General features: G+C 43.8%; 1 protein-coding gene across 1 annotated transcript in view; it reads left to right on the top strand.

Moving 5' to 3' along the window:
- vps50 (VPS50 EARP/GARPII complex subunit) overlaps positions 1 to 24,304 on the top strand; it is a 136,744-nt gene extending 112,440 nt beyond the window's left edge. Inside the window, exons 24-30 of the mRNA XM_042075866.1 lie at positions 2,063 to 2,211; positions 6,260 to 6,356; positions 8,889 to 9,047; positions 14,612 to 14,733; positions 22,380 to 22,569; positions 22,830 to 22,987; positions 23,109 to 24,304. Of these exons, the coding sequence (XP_041931800.1) occupies positions 2,063 to 2,211; positions 6,260 to 6,356; positions 8,889 to 9,047; positions 14,612 to 14,733; positions 22,380 to 22,569; positions 22,830 to 22,949 (837 nt within the window). The 3' untranslated portion in view covers positions 22,950 to 22,987; positions 23,109 to 24,304. The remainder of the gene's footprint in view (positions 1 to 2,062; positions 2,212 to 6,259; positions 6,357 to 8,888; positions 9,048 to 14,611; positions 14,734 to 22,379; positions 22,570 to 22,829; positions 22,988 to 23,108) is intronic.
- The last annotated feature ends 224 nt before the right edge of the window (positions 24,305 to 24,528 follow it).

The raw sequence follows: 24,528 nt of genomic DNA, 5'->3' as shown, positions 1-24,528 counted from the left end.
AATTTAAGTTAGGGGCGATGGATGACATTCTTGTAGCAACAAATAATACTGCTGCTAATGCTGCTATATGGGGACTGACCCAGAAGTTATATTTCTCTTAGGTAAGCTATAATGACAATGAGTTTGGTTGTATGGAGAGAGACCAGGGTTTTGTTGTCTGCACTTGAACATGGTCTTTCTTTTCAATTCCCTTTTGTTTGTTACTCATTTTATACTCTGTTCCCACCGGAGTAGTAGCGTGTGATAAGGTTATTTTCACACTGGTTGGGGGTGCTAAACATGGCTCTGCCAGTAGTGTGTCTGATGGGCTAGGTTTCAGCGGAGATTGGCTTGGTGTGTGGGGAGGGGAGCTAATGTAATGATATCACGTTGGTTCATTACCTGGGAGATCGGTATTGATTTTGTCCCTCCTGGCCCGTGTGTTAGTGGCTGGATGAGGGTCTTTTTGTGGTGCCCTGTTCACAAGCATTTCCCAGGCTTCACATACATGTTCTGGTGGGGAATACATTTGATTTTCGTTTTGGTTATTTAAGCAGAAATAACATTGAAATGAAGAACATAGCCAAAGCTGGACATGGCCCAAGATAAGAATGTGATAAGAGGCCTACTCTGCTGTGCTGCTCAATTGAGAAATGCTTCGGCATTCCTGAAAAGGTTGAAACACTTGTCAACTCGTAGGGAATCTGGGGGAAAGCCCATAGGTAAGAGCCATAGAGGAAAGCATTAAAAAGAAAAAAATATTCAGTGATGTTTTGTTACATTGGTACTATGTCTAAACAGGATACCTACCAAAAGCTGCACTCAAACACATGGCACTCTGCACATTCTGATGTAAGTCATAATTTTCTGGATGTCGCTACCAGAGAAGTCATCATGCTTCAGTCTGTTGCATCTGTCACCAAACTGAGTTGAGGCTGTACAATGCAAATGATGCCCAACTGAAAACTGGTTCAAATCAAATGGACCTCACTTCTCTCCATTCAAGTCCTATGGAATGGTTCCGTTCATGTTTTGTCTATGCGCCTTGGCATTTCTGAAAAGTGTGACAAGCTTGTCATTGTTACACATGGCATTTTAATCCCTGACAAACTCTCCAAAAATGTCATCAAGTCTTTTTTTGGATGTGTCATAAATCCGTTTGTCTTTTCATCTCCGCGATGTTATGTAGGGTCAATTAGAGCTTACAAAAAAGCGTCTTAGTCACACACAAGTTCAGTACTTTTCATTTTTGCCGCTCTGACCTTATGACCTTAATGTGTGTATCGGCAGATCCCTCTAAATGAAACTCCTCAAACCTAGCGTTTAATGTTACTTGAGCGGAACAGGATGCTGTTTGCATGTTGTTTACCATGCTTGCATGTTCTTTTATAGTAAACAAGGTGTTTGAAATCATTAAGGCTTTGACGGTGAAGTCTACAGTACATCATATGCAGCTGCTGCTAGATGCAGTGAATGTAAATGCTGGGTGTTATTGTGCGTCTTAGTTAAGCAACAAAGAGTTCACCTTTCTTCAGACAGCTAGATGGAAGATGACGGGAGCAGAGATTGGGGAGGGAATGATGTAATCCCATTTTCTCTGCCTTTGAGATTCTTCCTGTCTTTTTCTTTTCTTTTTTTCCCCCGCCTTCATGCACATTTATTCCATATTTTTCAAAGTCAAAAGAATACCCTTGTAGACTCAGACCCAGTGTTACGAATCCCAGCTCTAAATAGACCATGGAAAGCTGTGTCAATAAAGCCATGAATAGAATCTCATCCATGTTTGTTTGTAGGTTTTCATCTCTGGGGATATGATGTGATCTGTCAGGATTTGTTTACGTGTGTGTGTGGCATACAAAAAAGAACTTTGCTCTGTGACATAAAGGAGGACAGATTGAATTGTCGTCTGTTTTAAGCAACAACACTAGATAAACAGCCTTTTTGGTGAAAATTCACTGTGAAGAGAAACATACCACACACTTACATATATATTTACACCCATTCACCCATAAAGGTGTTGGCAGTAATAGCATTCAGCATTCTTAATACTTAACTGTGTGTGTGTGTGTGTGTGTCCACTCAGGAGCCCAGCGGGGAGAGCATGGGTCCCCATGGTCCCCCTGAGGAACGCCGGGAGAAGGTTCCCAGCCCCCACCTGAGCCAGATGGTGGTGCTGACCTCCAGTGGAACGCTCTACGGCCTCGCCCAGAGAGTGGTGGCCACCGAGTCCCTGTGAGTAGCCATATCCACCTGCCACATTTTGTGTATTTTGGATATTTTTGGCTGTACCACATCTGGTTGACCTGAAGTACAATTTCATGTTCTGAGTTGCTGTATCCACCTACCTGGCCCTCATACTCATTCTGATTGTTCTTCACCATCTACTTCATCCTCTCTTCTCCTCTCCTCTCCCCCCTTCTCACCTCTCCTCTTCTCTCCTCTTCTCTTCTCTTCTCTTCTCTTCTCTTCTCTTCTCTTCTCTCCTCTGCCTGGTTTTGTCCATCTCTGTCTCTGTTAATGCCAACCACTGCTCTATTCTCTCCTCTCGTGCTCCTCTGACTCCATTCTTCTGTCTTTAGCTCTCCTCCTCCTGCCTGGTGCTATGTCCCTATTGGATTTTGATTCCCTCCTCTCAATCTTAAGAGGAACTCTGAGGCAAAATCTCATTACGATCAAAGCGCAACCCCCTCACTACCTCGAACCACCATCACTTCATCCACCATGAATCCCACAGATAAAAAAAAGACGAAGAGGAATATTATCTCCTTCCACCAAGGAATCAAATGGTGTACGTCCATCTGTCCTGAAAGAAACAGATTGAAAAACAAATCAACATAAAAGGGACCGCCACAGCAGTGGACTCACAAGACGGAAACTTGACAGGCGCCCAGCGTTGCCCATATAAGGCAAGCGTGGATACTCCTGAGGCTCTTTAACTAAAGTGTCCTGTCTGGATTTGTCTGTTTGTCCCCTTGCCCCACACATCGCTGCCCTGCGCTGAAGGTCTCTGACTACGTCCGCGTTATTTAATCAGCCCTCTTCATCTCGTGCCTCGGCCCTTCTCTGAAGTCTGTAGACGTCGCCTCCCAACACGTCTCCAAACTTTTTGAAATCACTTTTTTTTTTTTTATGTCACTACACACCCAATCTCACACACTTATACAAATACACTCACACACTTATACTTATACTCTTCGACACACACACACACACACACACATACACACACACACACTCCCATTCTAATCACACTCATTTTGAATTCCATTCTGTTTTGGACTAACAAAGTACGATTGGCAAGCGCTTGCCTCGCGGCCGCCTCAGGCACGCGTAGGAGCTGAGGATGGAGGTCTTGGCTATCGATGAAGTGCGTTCGCGTTCGTGCTTTCCCAAGCCTCAGAGATACCTTCCCTGCCTGTCGCCAGATGGCTTGGTCAGCCTCGCCTTGCCAGTCCAGCAGCGAGATGGCTCAGAGAAGAGAATGAGAGAGGGACATAGAAGGTTTTTTTTTTTTTTCTTTGATGGGGGGAAGGAGAGGACAACGGAAAGGGGGGTGGAGGGGGCCAAAAATAACTTAATTGATGTTTTTTCCCTTTTTTTATCCTCTGCAAGGGAGCTGTTGTAGCTGTGAGTTGTAGCTGCAGGGAATAGTGTACGGCACTGCTCTGCTCCGACTTAATTGCATTGAAAACGGTGTTATATATATATATATATATATTTCTCCCGCCCCCTACACACACACACACACACACTCATGCTCCAAACAGAGCCATTCCAACAGCTAAAAGGCTCCTGATTAGCTCCCCCTGCCAAAGCCTGGACACAGGTCTGAATCACTTAGGTCCTTGACCCCTCATGACACCCCCCCCCCAGTTCATCCCCACGGTTTATCCTTCCCGAAAGCTCGCTCTCTGCCCATGGCAATCGATAATGCCCTCAGGAAAGGTGACAATTTACTGCTGCTTGAGCTAAAACAAGGAATGGGGGGAGGGTATTTTTAAGCATATCCACTATGTTTTGTTTGTGTACAAAACAACATTTACTAAGTAAATAAATAGATAAAGAGTAACCTGATAAACTAGTCCAATTACTCTTGGCTTGTGCTGAGGTCCATTTCCGACAGCAAATAAACAGTCCTCCCCCCGGCCTCCCATCTTCCTCCTCCGCCAGTCTGTTTCTCTGGCCTCAATTCTCTCTTAAATGCATGTCTATTTAAAACACAATGATGATAATGTGTGTCTGTGAGGAAGCCAAAACAGAATGCATTAGCGACAGGCAGCTTATCTGGATTGAGCCGAAGGGTGGTCTTGCAGTGACTCCCTGGACATATGAATGGGAAGAGATTCTGATTCAAACTCATCCTCTGTTGCCCAGTGATAACTCTCCGATTCCCCATTTAAGTCCATTTATTTTGCTGCTTTCATTACCACTGTCACTCCCTCCATGATGTGTGTGTGCGTGTGTGCGTGTGCGTCTGTGCGTGTGTGTGTGTGTGTGTTTCTGAGTTACTGAACGGACTGCATCTGTTTTCAAGTTAATGAATTCTTAATGACTGGGAAGGGCCTTTGTGTCAACTCCTGTCATTTGCACACTGCAGCGGTGGCTGATTTTTCAGTTCTGTATTCTCTTACTGTCTTATTGGCAACCCCCTGTGCAATGCCTGTGGGGAGGGTGTGATGCAAGTTCAACACACACACACACACACACACATACACATACACATACACACTCTCTCACACACACACACACACACAGAGCTATCAAGTTATCATATAGCAAGATCATCTTCCTCCATTTTCTCCATGCTTCTATTGCTCATTGGTTGTGTCTTCTGTACTCTGTCATCCCTACTCTGTTCAAATCAACTCAAGTCGATGTGTATGTTCAGTTGCAGTTGTAAGCATAATTATATCACTGTCTTTGTAGACAGCCCAAGCTCCAAAAACAGCAACAAAAACAACTTGGTCCAGCCTGGACCATAAAAACATAACAAACTGATCCAGCCAATCACCGACGAGATGCGCGTTTAGGAGAGTTTCAATCACATGGGAGGGAGGGTGAGTGAGTAGCGAGCTAGCTCACTGTTTTGTTTGAATGTCAACAGAAGTGACGTTACCCGAGAATACGAGAAAATGAATGTCTAGTTCCCAGACCCCATCTCAATGAGATGATGTCTGACGTTAGCCAGGCTAACAGACACCGGCTTTCAGATGTAATATTAGCCCGCTGAACTTGTTGAGCTTGTTGCCCTGATCGTGTTCCTTAAATGTGCACAATTATTGAGGTCTTGACAGCTAAGAAAGTTTGGGCATTGATTGGCCCTTTTAAAGAAGTTGTAATCGGCCAGGGTCTGGCCTTTGTTTGTTTTTTCAGAAGGCCTATTGATTTTGTTTTGTTTTTTTCCTTCATGGCTCTTTTCACCCTCATCTGTATACCTTGGCAGGAGTTTGGATAAGAATTGGATTTTGTGCAACTAACAGCGGGGGAAAATCAACGTGATTAACTTTCTGAAACCCCAAACAAACAAAAAAGTCCCTCACATCAGCAAACATGCACCAGCAAGTCCATAATGTCATGTTAAGCTCTATTGCCTTAATTAGCATAGGCCTCCTGCTTTAATGCCGAGGGCAGCTGCTTGTCCTGGGAAATGATTGTAATGGCTGCATGATGGTTTGGTATACTGAATTATTTCCAGTGGATAGGAAATTACCTATGTTGCCTCCGGAGATTTGCTTCTTAGTTGAGACTGTGTACAAGCTACACCCCTGCCGTGGTTAGATTCCCCTTACCTTCTGCAAGAAATGAGAGATGAAGCCAGATTTTTGCTCTCTTTAGCAGAATAATTTTTGAAAGGGCCAAGTGTAGGATTTGAGTTGTCTTGAATACACCATTATTCATATTTGATATATTAATATCATAATATTATGTAAAGTTTTTCCCCACTACATATGAATTATCTGTTTTGCTGCTGGAGATATGTCTGGCTCTTTAGTTAAAGCCATCCATAAACTCTACCGTACCTACTACCTACATGTACCTTAAGATATCCTGGCAGGGCAGCATTACCTACCTACTGGATAAAATGAGAGATAATGCCCGATTTAACCCCTTCTAGTAGATCTCACAGCCAAGAATGCCCCCCGCTTGAAAATGTGTTCATGAAGCAAAGGAAAGGTGTCTGTTTGGACAAGGAGAGGAACACTTACTGGCAGTGAATCATCTTTTGTGTCAGTCGAGTTCCAGATAAAAGTCAAGGGCATGATGTGTTTCTTTCACGCAGAGTGTTTCTGGCGGAACAGTTTGACTTCCTGCAGTCGCACCTTGACGCCATGATGCCTTCAGCCAAGAAGCCCTTCTTGCAGCAGTTCTACTCGCAGGTTAGACGACCTCCCCTCCTCCACACACACACACACACACACACACACACACACACACACACACACACACACACACACACACACACACACACACACTATTTCTGGATGTGCCCTTTTCCCTGCTTGTCTACATCATCTTTCATGTTTTCACCACCCACCAGTCGTGACTAGACCCCCGAGCTTCAAAGGCTGATTTCTACCATCTTAAAAACAACAGAACAGAACAGAACACTCTACTTTGTCTGTCACCTGAAGCATACGGCTCACAGTTATCAACAGGGCCAAGCCCACAAACGTGCACAAGCACACAAACACATGAGCATGCACAAACTTTTACATACACACATCCTGTTCTCTCATATACACACACACACACACATCCTGTTCTCTCATACGCACACACACACACACACACACGCACAACATACACACATAGACACATAGACAGAAAGAGAGAGAGAGTTGGCTTTCCGTCATGCCGTGCTCCTCCCCAAAACCTTCCAAAGTATTTTCAGCCTTGGCCCCATTGTGTCCCCCCCCGCTACCCTTTTCCTGCCCCACCCCTCTGCTCTTCCACATCTTTGGTGCTGTCAGATTGAGTGGGACACGTGATTTAATATTTGTTCACCGTTGTGCACCCTCTCCTCTCTCTCTTTCTCTCTCTCTCTCTCTCTCTCTCTCTCTCTCTCTCTCTCTCTCTCTCTCTCTCTCTCTCTCTCTCAAACTTCAAAACAAAACAAAAAAGTAAATAAAAAAAATTGGTAACACTTTATAATAACTACACACAATTCATCATTTGTTAAGCCTTTGTTACTTACAGTATTAGGTAATGATTTGTTCATTATTAGTAATTTCTTGTTCATACATAATTTATCATCAGTAAAGCATTTGTTCACACAGTTATACATGGTTTGTTCATAGTAAATAAGCCTTAAAAAAATATGTTTGTAAGTACATGATTTATACTTAATTAATAATGAAACAACCGCTTATAAATGAAATCATTTTCACATTATAAACCAGTTGAAAACTATTACAAAATGCTTTGTTCATCATTTGTAAAGCATTGCTACTATGTTAATTCTCATAAATAAAGTATTTGTACACACAGTTATAAATGGTTTGTTCATAGTAAATAAGCCTATATCTAAAATATGTTTATCAATTATTGTTAATACTTAATAAAGTATGCAATAATATGTTGTTGATGAAGTAATATTTCCATTATTTAACAGTTGTTACATACACATGCACTAATGATTAGTTAGGGTGAGGATACATATTTTATAAACCACTTCTTAATACTATAATTCATGATTAACTCAGGAGTTACAAGTGGTTAGTTTTGTGTTTTGTATTTTGTGAGTTTATCTAAAGTGAGGACTTTCTATGCCTTGCAACACATTTTCAAATGAGTTGTAAAGATTACATTCACACTCATTCATTTAGCAGACAAGCGACATACAAATGTCAATTAAATCGATTGACACAACAGTGAAAGCCGGGAATCGAACCCCCAACTTTTCAGGCTACTGCATGCTAGTCCAGCACCTTATCCACTACACTACCTTGGCCCAAAAAGAAACACTTACAACTATGCAAGAGTTTTTGTTTTCTTCTACTACACACTGTTAAGCATGTAGTATTAAACATCTGTATTAAATGCTGTACTCTTTGTTTGTAAAGCATTATTCCTACATTAATTCTCATCTGTAAATCATGTTTACACACAGTTAAAAATGGTTTGTTCATAGTAAACACGCATATCTCTATTATATTTTTGAATTGACTGTTGTAATACCACTGGATAGAGGTAGTGTAGTGGATATGGAGCATGCAGAAAACCGTAAAGTTGGGGGTTCAAGCCCCGGCGTCCACCAATGTGGCTTTGCCCTTCATTTCATTGACACGTGTAAGTCGCTTTGAGTGAAAGTGTCTGCTAAATGAATAAATGCAAATGTAAACTTTATAACTCATTTGTAAATGTGTTGCAAGGCATAAAACGTCCTCACTTTAGATGAGCTCACAAAATATCATTAACTAACCACTTGTAACTCCTGAGTTAATCATGAATCATAGTATTAGGAAGAGGTTTATAAAATATGTATCCTCATCCTAACTAATTATTAGTGCATGTGTACAGTATGTAACAACTGTTAAATAATGGAAATATTACTTCATCAAAAACATATTATTGCATCATTTATTAAGTATTCATAATAATATATTAACATATTTCAGATATAGGCTTATTTACTATGAACAAACCATTTATAACTGTGTGAACAAATGCTTTACTGATGATAAATTAAGTATGAAAAATAAATTACTAATGATGAACAAACCATTAACTAATAAGTAACAAAAGCTTAATAAATGATGAATTGTGTAGTTATTATAAAGTGTTACCAAAAAATGAAAATGGAGACGCGTTACACCTGTTGTTCAGCTGGTGGAACCCTGAACTGAGAGGTTCTTGAGAACTGACCAGACATGTCCTCTGTTTTGCGTCTCTCCCCGACGGCACGACAGACTGTGTCCACGGCCAGCGAGCTGCGGAAGCCCATCTACTGGATTGTTGCGGCCAGAGCCATCGACTACGAGCAGATGCTGCTCCTCATGGCTGGGGTCAAGTGGGACATCAAGGAGATCATGTCCCAGCACAATGTGTATGTGGATGTCCTTTTGAAGGTACAGTGTGTGTGTGTGTTGTCGTCTGTGTGCATAAATTGTGAATTGTGTGTGTGTACAGTATGCGTGTGTGTGTTGTTGTTATAAATGCTGTGTGTGTGTGTGGTGTGCAGTGTGCGTGTGTGTGCTGTTTAAAAATCCTTTGTGTGTGTATGTGTGTGTGCTCTCTGGAAAACTGAATGTGTTTGACATATTTTCTTTACACTGTTTGTGATCTTGAACATCTGTGTCGCTGTATTGTTCCTGCTCTTGGTAGAAGATGATGATAAAAGCTCAGTATTGAGCTAGCGCTTTGTTGACTATAGCTCAGTGCTTTTCACAGCCTCATCTTTCTGTGTAAGGCTATATAAGGCAGTCCTTGCAACTGCCGTTGTATGGTTATAGTGTATTGTTGAAGAGTTTGTCTCTTCACTTCACAAAAGTCTTTGAACACTGTAAGTGCCTAAGAAATATACAGGTCCTGTAGTTGTGGTCATATTGGAACCATAAATAAGACTCTTAAGGGCAGGCGTTCATTTTTGTTAATGTACTGATTACGGTAAAAAGCCAGACAGTGCAGAAGGTGATCTAAGAATTTAGTGCAGGTATCTAAAGGGGCAGCACCAGCTGTGCGCGACGTAGAATATCAAAAACCCACCCAAGGCACAGGAGACTACCCAGAGGCAATTAACGCTGACTAAGCCATCTCAGACTTATGATCTCACATCGACTGGCCCACGGTTCACCTGCCGGCGTGCAAGCGGAAGCTTCTAGCAGATCAATACGACGGGCTCGATGCCAGAGATTTGAAACCTGAACTGGGCTCTTGTCACGGTTTTATCCTAACCTTGGAGCGTGGCCTGGCAAGCTTCAGCTCTCCTTAGCTGTGACGCAGTGAGTGGAGTGAGTGAGTGAGACGTAGGGGGCTGCGGTGTGGTCGTAACGGTGGGAGAGCCCTGCGGGGTGGTGGAGATTGAGCAGCTGGTTAGTCCAAGGGGAGCAACGCAGGTGAAGAGAGATTTGTCCCTGGAGGTGGAGAGAGAACAAATCTAAAAGTCCTTTAGAGCGCAAGCACACACACACACACACACACACACACACACACACACACACACACACACACACACACACACACACACACACACACACACACACTATTCACATAGGTCTTTTACAGATGTCTATCTCTCTTTTCAGCATTTATGTTGTCTTTTCCCCCCCAAGAGTTTAATTCCAGCTATCTCTTCTGCCCCCACCCCCTCCTGATTTAATCCTCTCCATTGCTCTCATTGTTTTCATTTTCTTAGCCTTGATTCATCTCTCCATCTTTCTGTCTCTCCATTTCATTGTGTCTTGTGTTGTCCCATTCTCCCTCATTTGTATCTCTCCCTCTCTTTCACCACCTCTCCTCTCTTCTCTTCTCTTCCCTCACATCTCTCTTTTTCCACTGTCTTCTAGCCCCTCACTCCATTGCTCTCTACCTTGTGTTCCATCAGTGTTTCTATCTCTTCATTTTTATTCTGTCTTGTCTTGCTCCCCCCCTCTCTCTCTCTTGCTCTCTTTCCCTCTCTCTCTTTTCCCCACATTTTTCTGTCTTCACCTTCCTCCAGCCCCACTCCATCGCTCGGTCCATCTTTCCGTAGGTGTTTCCATCTCTTCATTTTCAATCTGTCATCATCCCTCTCTCTTTCCCTCCCTTCTACCCTTTTACCCCCTATGCCCCACATCCATCTCCCCCTGCACCATACCACATCAAAGACTCTGATCTCCCCTCAGTGGCTGAACAATCTCACCCTATCCCACTCAGTCCAGTTCCATCCACTTCCACAGGCAGGCAGGCAGACAGACAGACAGACAGACAGGCGGACAAACAGGCAGGCAGGCAGGAAGACAGACGGACAGACAGGCAGGCAGGAAGGCAGACAGACAGACAGACAGACAGACAGACGGAGCATTAGATTCAAGTCACTGCCAATCACTCTGCTTTCCTCCCTACACACACTGGCTTAATGAGGAACTTTCCTTTAAATAAAATGCTCCATCTTTTATTCATGCACCTCTCTCTACACCTCTCCTCTCCCCCTAACACCCCCCCCCCCCCCACCACCACCTCCTTGAGTCCTGGCCTTTCAGTGAGAGGTGAGAGATCTGTGTCGGAAGGCCTCATATGTCCCATAACCCCACCTTAATCGCTTGGCCGTCTGCTTTGGCCTCCTGACGGAGAAGGTCGCACTTATCAATTATTTGCCAGGATATGACTGATTGGAAATGGCAGCCTGAGGAGGGAGGGACGTGCGGCCAGGAGAGTCTGGCTTCTTAGGCCTCGTCGTTTTCTAAAAGTCGCTCTCGCTCTAGAAGTTGGGAAGCAGAGAATTTGGCCGTACACACACACACACACACACACACACAAGCACAGATATGCTGTTTCTATCTCATTGTCTTTAAAACGCTCACATTATCTCTGTCTCCATCTGCCTAAAACACTCTCCATTCCTCTCTCTCTCTCTCTCTCTCTCTCTCTCTCTCTCTCTCTGCAAATCTTTATTCATGCACCCTTCATTCATTCCATTGCAGTGTGTTCTGTATGGGGAGGCACAGAGCTATTTGCATGGCGCGTGGCAGGGTGGGAAGAGAGCATGAGAGTTGCACTGGGTAGGTTGCGGCGTGAACAGATGGGACTTTTTTTCTCTCACTCTTTCCTATCTCGCTCTTGCTCTCTCTCTCTCTCTCTCTCTCTCTCTCTTTCTCACACTCAACAATTAAACAATTAAATTATAAGTGAAGCTTATTTGCACACCAAGCCCCAGAGAGTGTTCCACACGCGCATAATCATGTGTCGAGTGAAAGGCTTATTTACATAAGTCCTGAACTGCGCTGCGGCGTAACTTTCACTTTTTTCTGCTCTACATCTCTCTCTCTCTCTCTTTCTCTCTCTCTCTCTCTTTCTCTTCCTCTCCTCCCTCCGTCTCTCTTACTCTCACTCTCCTCCCTCTGCTCCATGGATCTGGCCCACAATGAAAAGATAATATCCTCCTCCCCACACTCCTCACTGGTGGAAGCTTCCAAGCTCTACATTAGCGATGCCCCCCTCACCTAAGTGTCAGAGCCCAGATTCTCTCCCAATTTATAGTTTTTTTCTTCCCCTCCTTTATGATATTTTATTTTTATTTTATTTTTTTAAATCATCTTTGGCTCAGTCTACTCAGACGATCTTAGACTTGAATTAAATATGGGGTGCAATTAATGCGGGAATAGGTCTGAAACGGCTCATCGTTTATTTATAATGCTTGACTTTAAAAGGCTACGCTGAGGATGGTAGAGTCTGCAAAGCTAATGGCCGGAAAAGCCTGCTCACTCCAGTGCAGGAGTGATCCTTTGGGAGATAGCAGCTCATCATTTCTTTCATTTTTACTTTCTTTTTTCTCAGGTCATTTGTTAAACTTTTTGTTCCGAGGTGTTCAGCAGTTTAATTTGTGAGGCACGTAGTTAGAGAGACCCTGTCTGTGCTTGTGCATACGGACACACACACACATGAATTGCTATTAGAGTGAGATGATATTTGCATTTAGATTGGCTGCATTTTCAGAATGCGAGTCTCAGGGAAAAAGTAACACCTCTCAGATGTGTGTCCCGTACAATGGAGTGCAGGGCTGGGCAAATGTGCCCTGATTTGAGCTGCGGTCTAATTGCGCAGTTGTGTGGGTGTTTGGGGGTCGGAAAACAAACATTTCCACTGGTCACTCACTGGCTTGACCGATCACTGCATCATCCTCGCTGCACATTCTTCACTGCGTGCTCTGTCGTGTCAAAATAAACAGACCTATACATAGCTGTATCCTATTCGTAATCCGTTTATCTTACGGTGTTATTGGAACAAATTAATTTCTGTTTAAAAGATTAGAATTCCTATCTTTGCGTCAGAGTGAGTGTATAGCTCAAGCTTATTTATAAACGCACAGTCACATGCTTTTGGCATGGATGTTTAAAGAGAGAATAATAGCGTATGATTTGTTCCATTTTTAGTGTGTGTGTGTGTGTGTGTGTGTTCGTGTGTGTGTGTGTGTGTGTCGGAGCATAATCTGAATGTGAGCTTCACATAAATCACCACTAAGACCACATCTTTCTACACAAACTTATCTAGTTAACTCACATCACTCTGCCCTGACATTAAAAGCTGTTAAGCAGTTCAGTTTGAGTTAGAATGAATGCTTTCACTGCTTTACGAAAATAATTAAGTTCACTTAATTACTCTGCTGTGGATAAGATATCAGTGAAGACCTAAAACTGCTCTTTAATGAAAGGTTCTCAAACACTGTGGAAGTAGTTATTGGCAGACTCTCTGTGCTACCAAACGATATTGTCCAGCAAAGATTGCTTCTTTTCTTATTTTTTTGTACGAAAGAGAGAAGTCAGCCAGCATACAGCTGATTCAACACTTCTGTGAGCAGTGTGTGCGCGTGTGTGTCTGTGTGTGTGTGTGTCTGTCTGTGTGTGTGTGTGTCTGTCTGTCTGTGTGTGTGTGTGTGTCTGTCTGTGTGTGTGTGTGTCCTCGCGTACACGCATGCAGCCTGCCAAAAAGGGCAGTCACGCTGGTGTGGCAAGGGGTTTCTGGGATGTCTGTGTGCGGTGTGGGGAGTTTCATTACAATATGGAAGCGATGGGTTTTGCGATGCTTGTGGCAGGTGGGCGTTGGATTGCTGGGTCTGGGTTAGACAAACAGCAGCAGGGCTTTGTAGAAGGCCTGTGATTTGCTTCATAGTTCAGGACTCGTGCCCGGTATTTTTACTCTGTGTTTTCCCATAATAATCAGATAGTATCAAGGGGGCAAAAAGGAGAATGCTTGTGGAGTGTAGATCTTATTATTGACCCTTTCAACAATAAAAACAAAAACAATGCTTGAACGTTCTATTTGGTTCCCGCATTAAGATAACATATGGAATGTTAAAACGGAAGCCTTGTGGGGCCAACTATGATGCTGATAATGGAACTCTCTTGAAAGGGTCAATAAAAAGATGCTTCGCCAGCAGTTTAGTCCACAAGTCCCCTTTCAGCCCGGTGAGCAGATCAGCCAGCAGATTAGGGGGCGGTGGCCGTGGCCGTGGGCGGCTCTCTCTTCTCTCCGGCATGGTGATTTAAAAAGTCGCTTGCATGATGTTCCTGTACGTTGCTCCTGGACAGTCCAGTGGCGAAACGTAGGCCTGCAGCAGCAGCTTCGCAAGGTGAAATCCTGACACAGCTTGTGCGTTGACGTCTTGATGGTTGACGATAGTGGATAGCTAGTTAGTTAGCTAGCTAGCATCACTACGTCGACATCCAGACGTCGGATGACCGTTCAGCTCAACTAACACTCAAAAGCTCACAGTCAGCTCCCACAGATCCCACCGTGTTGGGGCCTCAACTTGGCCAGTGCTGCGGAAATAAAGGGAAAAAATGACCGGCCTCACCACAGCCTCAAGAACAACAAAAAACTGTAGCTGTAATGGAGTTTTTCTGTTTTCACAAATGACTTTGTGTGTGTCTGTGTGCGTGTGCGTGTGCGTGTGCGTGTGTGTGTGTGTGTGTGTGTGTGCGTGCGCGCTCCTCAGGAATTCGAGCAGTTCAACAAGCGGCTGAGCGAGGTGTCTCGGCAGGTGCGGATCCCTCTGTCCGTCTCCAACGTCCTGTGGGAGCACTGCATCCGCCTGGCCAACCGGACACTGGTGGAGGGGTGAGTGTTCCCAGCCCCTCTACACCTCTCTCCCGTCTCACAGCCCTCCTTCCATCTCAGTCCTCTAGCTTCTTAACCTGCACACTCACTACTCACTCACTAACACTTCTCTGCTTTTCTACCCCGATATGGCAAGTGCCCACTCAATTCTAATCGACTATCAAAAGCATTTCATGATGAAAGTTCTATTCTGGTATACCACCTGCGTCCAATTTTTATCACATCATGTCACACCTTCATAGTACAAACACCCACTTCTCTATGTAAAAAAAAAAAAACATTTTTATTATACATTTAATAGCTTGTATCCTTCGATATGTCTATATCTAGATGTCTACCACTACCATTCCCCATTATATCTGTGGTGTAAAACTTAAATGCTCATGATTTTCTAGTGAACTGAAGGTTAAGCCAGAGTCATGAAGGCTTAGCTTTCAGGGTACATAAGGATGAGTTTCAGGTGTAGGCTGGTTGTTTAAGATTTGAAAATGGAAAATGTCTATATTAAGGCTTCAAACATTTCTTATAACCTTAGGCACAGAAATGTTCCTAACTTTAATCCCCACACCTCTCTGGGGTTGCTTTAGATGAAAGCATCAGCTTAGCTAAGTTCTGCACAGTGTCAGCAATGTTCAGCTCACATAGAACATAAAGAGCAAGAAATGTGCACAGTGCTATACATACAGTAGGGAGAATAAGTATTTGAACCTGTGCTAAAGTTGACTAAAAAGAGGAATATAAAATAATCTGTTAGAAATTGATCTTAATGCCTAAATTAAAAAAAATGAGTAAAAATCCAACCTTTAAGAACACTGATTTTAGTGAATGAAGAATGTATCGTAAATAAATAAATAAATGTTCTTCCTTAAAATACAGGGGTAATAAGTATTTGACTCCTATGTTAAATTCCCATAGAGGCAGGCAGATTTTTTATTTTTAAAGGCCACTTATTTCATGGATCCAGGTTACTATGCATCCTGATAAAGTCCCCTTGGCCTTTGGAATTAAAATAGCCCCACATCACCACATACCCTTCACCATACCTAGAGATTTTTCAGTTCGCCTATTAGCTGGTTCGATTTGCATTGAACTCAATGAACATCAAACCAGCTAATAGAAAGAAAAAAAAACACCATGCCAATCTCTAGGTATGGTGAAGGGTATGTGGTGATGTAGGGATATTTTAATTCCAAAGGCCAAGGGAACTTTATCAGGATGCATAGTATCCTGGATCCATAAAATAAGTGGCCTTTCAAAATAAAAAAATCTGCCTGCCTCTATAGGAATTTAACATAGGGGTTGAATACTTATTACCCCTGTATTTTAAGGAAGAACATTTATTTATTTACGATACAGTCTTCATTCACTAAAATTGGTGTTCGGGTTGGATTTTTAATCATTTTTTAAATTAAGGCATTAAGATCAATTTCTAACAGATTATTTTATATTCCTCTTTTTAGTCAACTTTAGCATGGGTTCAAATACTTATTCTCCCCACTGTATATACATATATACATACACACACACACACACACACACACACACACACACACACAAAATGATCCTCTGAATATGTAATGTAATTCTCATGTATGCATAAAAAAAATCATACATCATACATTAATCTACAATAATGTAAATGCTTTTGGTATGCTGTTTGCAACCAGCATTCCCATACCAGGAGTCCACAGTTATGCGCAGCCAGTGGAGAAAAAACAATATTCTAATCCCATCACATGCCTGTAATGGCACTACAGTGGAAGAAAGGCCAAGACGCTACTCAGATATTTGTTTTCCATCAATCAAGTGGGCGAGGCAGGAGCGATTGTTTCGAGGCAAGGTTTCCATTCATCTTTCAAATTCTTCGTCTGCCGAATGATTTGATTTGTAGGTAGGGAGATCGTGCAGGTGTTAGGATGCCAGAGTGAGTTTATTTATTTATTTATTGAACTCCTACTGAGGCATCCATCTTTTCTTTTGACACACTTCTCCTTTTGTGTTCATGTGGAGAAAGTTTCTGGATGCGGACATTTCTGTGTGTGTGTGAGTGCGTGTGTTTGAGCGTGTGAGAGAGAGAGAGAGAACATGCTAGAGCGTGCACAGGTCTCTATGTCCTTGTGATTACTTTGTCTGGATGCTTGTGTGTGTGGGCGCGTGTGTGTGCGTGTGTGCATGCATGTACAAGAGTATGTTTATGTGACCATACATACTTGTGATTTATTTGTCTAGATCTATGAGTACTTTTGATCTGTGTGTCGTGTGTGTGTGTGTGTGTGTGTGTGTGTGTGTACTTGAGGCCCACTCATACATACCTTGGTCAGGAGATGAACAATTCCCTCTGTCTCTCTCCCTCACACAAATCCAAGCAGAAGGAAGCCTTGGCCATGTTATTCCCCCAGCTTATCCTCTTCACATGGAGGGAATACACTACCTGCCCACACCGAGTCACCCCACAGACATTCCTCTCTTCCCCTCCTCCCCTCCCCTCTCCTCTCTTCTCCCCTCTCCTTTTCTCCCTTGTCCTCTCCTCTCTTCTGCTCTCCTCTTCTTCTCACCTCGCCTCTCCTCTCATTTCTCCTCTCCTCTGCTCTCCTCTCCTCTCCTTTTCTCCTCCTCTCTTCTCCCCTCCCCTCTCCTCTTCCCCTTCGTCATCTGTCATTTCTTTCTCTTTTTTTCCACTTTTTGGATCCCCTCTCAGAGCTCCCCTTGTTAAGCTAGAAACTTCTTCCCAGCCCAGTTGTGCAAACATCTGCTTGCTGCAAGGGGAAAGCCCTGTGCACACACTGTGCACGCTTGGCAGACTGCATCAGGACGTGGCTGTGGAGGAGCTTGGGAGGTTTGTGGAGACGGGAGTCAAGATGGTAGGGGACATGCTGGGAGGGTCCATCACGCACATGGTGCCGAGCTGAAAGCACAATGCACAGAGGCCCTCAAATATTTACGCACAAACACACACATTCTTGGGAACACTTGAACACACTGAAGTGCACACAAACATAGGTACTCACTTGCATGCACTTCAGGACACGTGTGCACGCTCATGCTTACATGCATTTAACTGCATTCAAGAGAAAACACACATACACACACACACACACACACACACACACACACACACTCCTCCAAACATGCTTGGGTTATGACTCCGATGCAGCTCAGGGCTCAAATGCTTCCAGGGGGCCCGAGGGAGCGAGATCGGAAGCCCTTTGCTTCTCAGGGAGCCTCACTTCAACAAGGCTTCCCACACTACATTTTTCTCATAGGAAGGTAACTAGGAGAGAGACGAGAGAGAGGAGACAAAAACTGATAGGTAAGCAGTGTTCTCCATCCATGCATTACATGTGCTGCGCATGAGAGAGGTACAAAGTAGGAAGGCCAAAGCTATACTTTGCCTGACCGTGAGTACGCAAGGGTCAGAGGGCCAGATGTACTAACGCTTTTGCGCCCAGTTCAGGCGTATTTGTTTCGCAATGTGCGTGTAAAATCATTGTGAGGTATGTACAAACAGGCCGCAATGATGTAAAAGCGCAAACTGCCTGTCATGGGAGCTGAAAGTGGCAGATTGCGTTTGTCATGTCATGCATATGCATTCATGGGAGGATCCAGGGGAAAGTGGGAGTTCAGCGTAAAAAGATGGGAGGGGAAGAGTAAAGAGCGCTTACTTATGTATTCCGCGGTGTGTACAAAGGCTCCTGAAAGCGCACGTCTATTCTGCGCCTAAATACTTCCGCCTTGTAAAAGCAGGTGTTAATCCAAATTGCAGTTCAATGCGTCAATAAGAGAACATTTCAAAGGCAGAATCGCTATTTAGAGCACCAGTTTTTGTGGTGAAAGTATTTGTACTACCAAAAGCAACCTCAACTTTCTTTGGCCTTTCGAATGTCTTACTTTCACTTTCACGTCATTCACTTAAACTTTCCTACTTGCTAGATTTGACCAATCTTCCATAGCCTACGTGCACAAGTAGTTTGAGTAGAACTAGCCTACTGATCTTCATTATCTCCCTGCTTGTTTACATCTTATCATGTATGGTATTATTTCATGATTCTTGATTCTTTTTAATGTTGTCATCAGTTAACTTCATTCAACTGCGCTTGTATGTAGATGCTGCCATTCAGTTGTGGACGTTCGTAAATTGCGTTTATGGGCGGAGAAAGGCAGAGAAGGGCGCAGTTTACACTAAGGATTGAACGAATGATAAATACGACGGAAACTTGGGTCTGACAGCGCTCGCAATCTGCGGTGTGTCCATGACGCTGATAACGCTACGTTCGCAAATGTACGTACATCTGGCCCAGAATGTTGGCGTGAAGGGCGTGAATGTCCTCATCAGAGGGCATACGTGCGACTCTCAGTGGACGTCCGTGGCGTGTACCCTTCAGTTTTTTGCGGCGACGCAGAATCCACTACGCTACAAGGGCACCAACAGTGCATACATTGACCCCAAGTATAATGAGAGCAACTACGGGTCCACAGGTGCCCATGTGCACGAAGCGAGTATGATCAATGACGGCAGGATTGAACACAAACTGCACTGAAGTTTCTTGAGGACGCAGTGTTTGAAATGAATGTTAAGCCAAGGGACTGGGGATGAAGCGCAATGGGTAGGGTAGTGTGTGAGTTTTGTTCGTGTCTAAAAAGAGAAACGGAGCTATTATTAGAAGACAGAAGACGGTCCTCTGCCAGTTATCTGAGCAGATGAGTCATCACCGCAGCAGTGGGGGGGGGGGGGGGTTGTTAAGAAGCGGGCGGTTCATCGTGGGGGGAAAAGAGATGCGTCATGTCCCCCGTCTGCACCGGAGATGAAACAATCTGACCTGTCCACGAGCAGGGAGGGACAGGAGAGTATGACCCCGTAAATCAGCCAGAGTCCCCACAAGAATGAATCAGAAAATGATGCACACCAAGAATTGATGAGCACACACTGAAGAAAGTGTCACACACATTGACTCTGTGTAAATAAATGTCTCTTCAATAAAGGGAACTCCCTGCTTGATGACCTTGAGGAAGGTCAACAGGCCAAAACAGTCTACAAAATGACCAGGAAAAGATGAACACTGAATGCTCCTTTTGACTAGATGAATGGGGATGGGTGTTGATGAAAGGATACAGGAATGGAGTGAAATGAACGTCTTTTTTCCCCATGGGGTTCACGCTAAAGGCGTTTAGTAGGCGTCCAAGTGTACCAATCTAGAAACCAACTGATGCATTAAGGACATACATTATGCACATAATTATGCATAGAGTTTTTATTCATATTAATGAACACGCCGATGTACATGCACCAGTGTTGGCTGCGTTGTTACTTGCTAGTCCTTCCGGTCACATCAGAAGATGCTTTTCCCAGGAATGTCCCTTTTATTTGGCGTTTCTGGAGTGGCCCTTTTAGAAACAGTCTTATTTGTTGTTCTCCATAAACAAACTCAGGCACGGACAAAATGCTATGTGTTTGCATTCAGAAGCTCTGTGTAACAGTGGCATCACAGGTGCTGTGACTACATGAAGGAGACACTGGAGGAGAGAGAGAGAGAGAGAGAGAGAGAGAGAGAGAGAGAGAGGAAAGGACGAAGAGAGGGAGGAAAAAAAAGAGGGAAGAAACAGTTGGTAGATACTGTAAGTGCAGATAAGTTGGGAGCTCAGCTGCATCTGTAGCTCTGTAGAAAGCAATTACTCTTCTGTCAGCCAAAAAGCAAACAGGGGCGTCAACAGCCCCTCCAGCTGACTGGCTGGCCATGTTTGGAGTTTGGAGTGTGTGTGTGTGTGTGTGTGTGTGTGTGTGTGTGTGTGTCTGTGTGAGAGAGAGAGATGAGAGAGAGAGTGAAAGTGTGTGCGCGCATTTGTGTGTGTGTGTGTGTGTGTACACACTCACACTGTCAGTGGCTGGGTTAGTGTGGGCGTGTTGTCGGTGTGAGAGTGTGTGTGTGAGAGTGTTTGTTTGTTTGTTTGTTTGTTTGTTTGTTTATCCTGTTGGTGTGTGGGTGTACGGTACTCGCACAGCATTCGTGCCCGCGTGCCCTCTGGAGTGGCTGCCAGCACCGGCTGTCAGACTCGGACACTCGCACTCTCAATGTGACAGAGCTGTTTATATGTACACAGGCTGCTCAGCCAAGAGCCAAAACCACATGTCTACATCCAGCACCACTCTGCTGCTCCCTAGCAGTAAAAAGACCCCCCTCTTATCCCAATTCACTTTCACAGAGACATTGAGACGGTTCTTTTTACCCAAAACATTTTCTGTGCAAACACTGAAGAACTACTCTCAGCGTGCTGTCTGTTTATAAAGTCATGGTGTCACAAGTATAGTACCGTCAGCACTATCCTGAAAGAGTTGGCCTTAGAACCTAAGCTACAGTAGAACCAAATCTAGAATGTGATCAATACACCTTATTGACTCTTCATGTGGAAAACCAAGACTGAGATTGAATAGATCCCCACACTGAAGATAGTCATCATATCAGCAGATCTCAGCTGTGGCAAATCATGAAAAGGTCAAGAAAAAAGAGGAATGCCTCATAACAACAACTCCTTTGTGTTGTGGCAAAAGGTCTCCATTGACACTTCAGCCTCTGTAAGAAGCTCCTCTGAGGGAATGTTATGACTAATCACTGTAAGAGGTGTTTTGTGTCCATTCACTGCTTAGGAGTGCCTCTGTGGATCAGCAGGTCCTTGTGACTCAAGTCATAGGTGTTTGTGCTCAGGGACACATGTCTACTTTTTTGTTTATTTTTTTACCTGACCTCTGTGTAAAAAATATCTGCATGCAGTTTGTGCTCCCATTACTGTATTTGGGCACCCGGTAAGCCTATCTGCTAAAGGCCCATCCACAGGATAACTATAAAGACAACTAGAACTATAGAACTATAGAACTGGAACTAACAGTTAGATATACAGTATATCGTTTATCACTAATATGGTTATAGTATGCTGTTCCTATTACTGAGGCCAATACTTAAATCTCGTTTTTATCGTGACAGTCAGCGTTGGCAGTGAAGACGGCATTGTGGACAAGATTAGCCTTGTGGTTAATTCAGTCACTCTTTCGCTCACTTAGCCCGTTTTTATGATTTCTGCTCATACCATGTCGGCTCACAAAATTCCATGCAGGGTGCCATATCTCCGTAAATCTCGCCATTAAACAATGCGCCAGAGCTCAGACAGAGGAGGCGTTGGAGGACTTTCAAATTTACCAAACGCGTTTTACGAGCTGGATTTAACAGTCCGGGAGAGAAGAGGAGAAAGGGTTTCTCTCTTCGACTCGTTATTCATTCAGCAGCACGTCTGATGAGGCAGCGGCTGTGTCGGAATCAGTCATCAAAAGCGGATAAGTAATGTTGCCTGGCAAAGCCCATAACATATGCGCCTCTTTGACTGACGTGTGTTATGAAAATAAACACAAATTCTTCAAAAAAAGGGTTACCCCAGGAACATTTTATGTATGTGTGTGTGCATGTATGTTTGTGTGTGTGTCTGTCTGTCTGCGGTTGCGGTTGCTTGAGGTAGGGCCCTGAAGTCATGCAAAGTATTCCTCAGGAGAGAGCCCATCTAAACATCCCCTCCTCTTCTCTTCTATCAATCCCTCTTCTCTTCTCTTCTTCTCATCCTTCCTCACCTCTCTGCTCCTCTCTCTGCGTCCATCTGTCTGCCAGCTATGCTAATGTGAAGAAGTGTAGCAACGAGGGACGTGCCCTCATGCAGCTGGACTTCCAGCAGTTCCTCACCAAGTTGGAGCGCCTCACCGACCTGCGGCCCATCCCCGACAAGGAGTTTGTGGAGACCTACATCAAGGCCTACTACCTGACCGAGAACGACATGGAGCAGTTCATCAAAAACCACCGGGTGAGGCACCGATGCTCTAGAGGACAAGGACAAGGCTATGAAGTTGTCGCCTTAGCTTTGTTGGAACGTTGTAGCTTGTTATGGAAACTAACAGAGTAAAGTACGAAGAGTTAATAGACTGGACAGAGGTGAAGCAACTTTGGTAAAAATAGACCTGTGTTAATTCCATCCACAATTCCAATTCCAAAAACACAGTTCATGAGTGTTAACATTCCCATTGTCTGTCTGTCTGATCCTTCTGTCTGTCTTTCTGTTTCTAGGAGTACTCAATGAAGCAGCTGGCCAACCTGGTGAATGTGTGTCTGGGCTCTCACATCAACAAGAAGGCCCGACAGAAGCTCCTGGCAGCCATTGATGACATTGACAGGCCCAAGAGATAGACACCATTCACCCTGAGACACACACACACACACACACACACACACACACACACACACACATATACAGAAATCCACATCACTCTCTCACACACACACACACACACACACACACACACACACACACACACACACACACACACACACACACACACACACACAAACACACACAAGTTAACACCATTATGTGTGTATAAACACCAACTGCAGCTCCAGCCGTCCTGCATTACTTTGCAGTCATCATAAACCAATGCATTTCAAACTCAACTCATCTTGAGCTTCTCTGCTTGTTTGATCAAGTTCTGCATGAATCTGGCCGATTCCTGTCTCTGCCTGTGAAAGATACAGTCAAGGACATGGTGTCCAGACGTTCCCTGATGGTGCAATGAAGTAACAGTCCGTGCACTGGTCAATGGCTTCTGTTTAGTGCTAAAGTGGAGATCGGCGAATGTTTGGGACAGATACTGGACAACTGCTTTGGACCGAATGCATGTAATCCCTTTTTTGTTTTTCTTTTTTCCCCCTCCTCTCTCTCTCTTTTTGTTGTTGTCTCCCTAGAGGGGGTGAAAAGCAAACAGGACATCTGACCTTTTTGAAGAGACTATTTTAAAATGCTGCCGGAAGCAAGTGCTTAGCTACCTGTTCCAGAATGTTCGTTGTTTTTTTTTTTTGTTTTGTTCTTGTCGTCAAGCACCACAAGGCCCACTTGAGTGTCTTTCTGTATGACAGATTACCCATTGTGTTGCCTCCACATGTACACTCAAATCAGCACTACTACTTAAGAGCATCTATAAGCCAGCCCAAGGACCACGTGCACAGTAGCCCGCACCGTAGAGCAGTAGGGCGAAATGTTGAAATGTTGATGTGCTCTGTACGCATTTGTGTATTCACAACAGTTATTCTGAAATCCTACGTAATCTGATCAAGAAGCTGTCAACTTATTACGTGAATGTTATGTTAAAAAAAGGAAGGGTTTTAATAAGCATAACTGCATATATTCTTGTTGATTAAAGATAAAAAGATGTGTCAATTTAAGATGAAAAAAGATGAAAGTGTACTATCGCACTCAGGCAAACTGTTGCATTCCATTTGATTGTGTGTGGATTGGGAAGAACTATAGCTTGTATTGTGTATATGAATGTGTGGACATTATTGTTTATTTATTTCCACTACTGTAAGCTCACATCCGAACATGGGCGAGGATGGGTCTTAGCCTTAGTTAGAGTTCTGTTCTTGGCGTTATCCTGTACTTGTCCTCCTATTTATCTTTTTTTTTTAAATGGTCAAGTTTTAAAAGAATCATTAACTGTAGGATGCTTTGATTGAAATCCTTAAATAAACACACTAACTAAAACTGAGAAGCTCTTCAAGATTGTATCAATGTATCAAATGGATAATGGAAAATCTGGTTGTGTTTTATAAGTAATCATGTGTATGGAAGAGTGTCCAGTAGAGTAGTGTCATGCACAACGGCAGATTGAGGAAGGCCATAAGTTTATTCCTCACAGCTGCAGGGTCACTTGGAGGCCACAGGAAGTTCTGAATGACCTCGTGGAGCGGTGAGCAGCATGCGCATTACATG

This window comes from Alosa sapidissima, chromosome 21 (assembly GCF_018492685.1).
Source record: "Alosa sapidissima isolate fAloSap1 chromosome 21, fAloSap1.pri, whole genome shotgun sequence".
Taxonomy (NCBI): domain Eukaryota; kingdom Metazoa; phylum Chordata; class Actinopteri; order Clupeiformes; family Clupeidae; genus Alosa; species Alosa sapidissima.
This window is presented reverse-complemented; position numbering and strand designations above follow the sequence as displayed.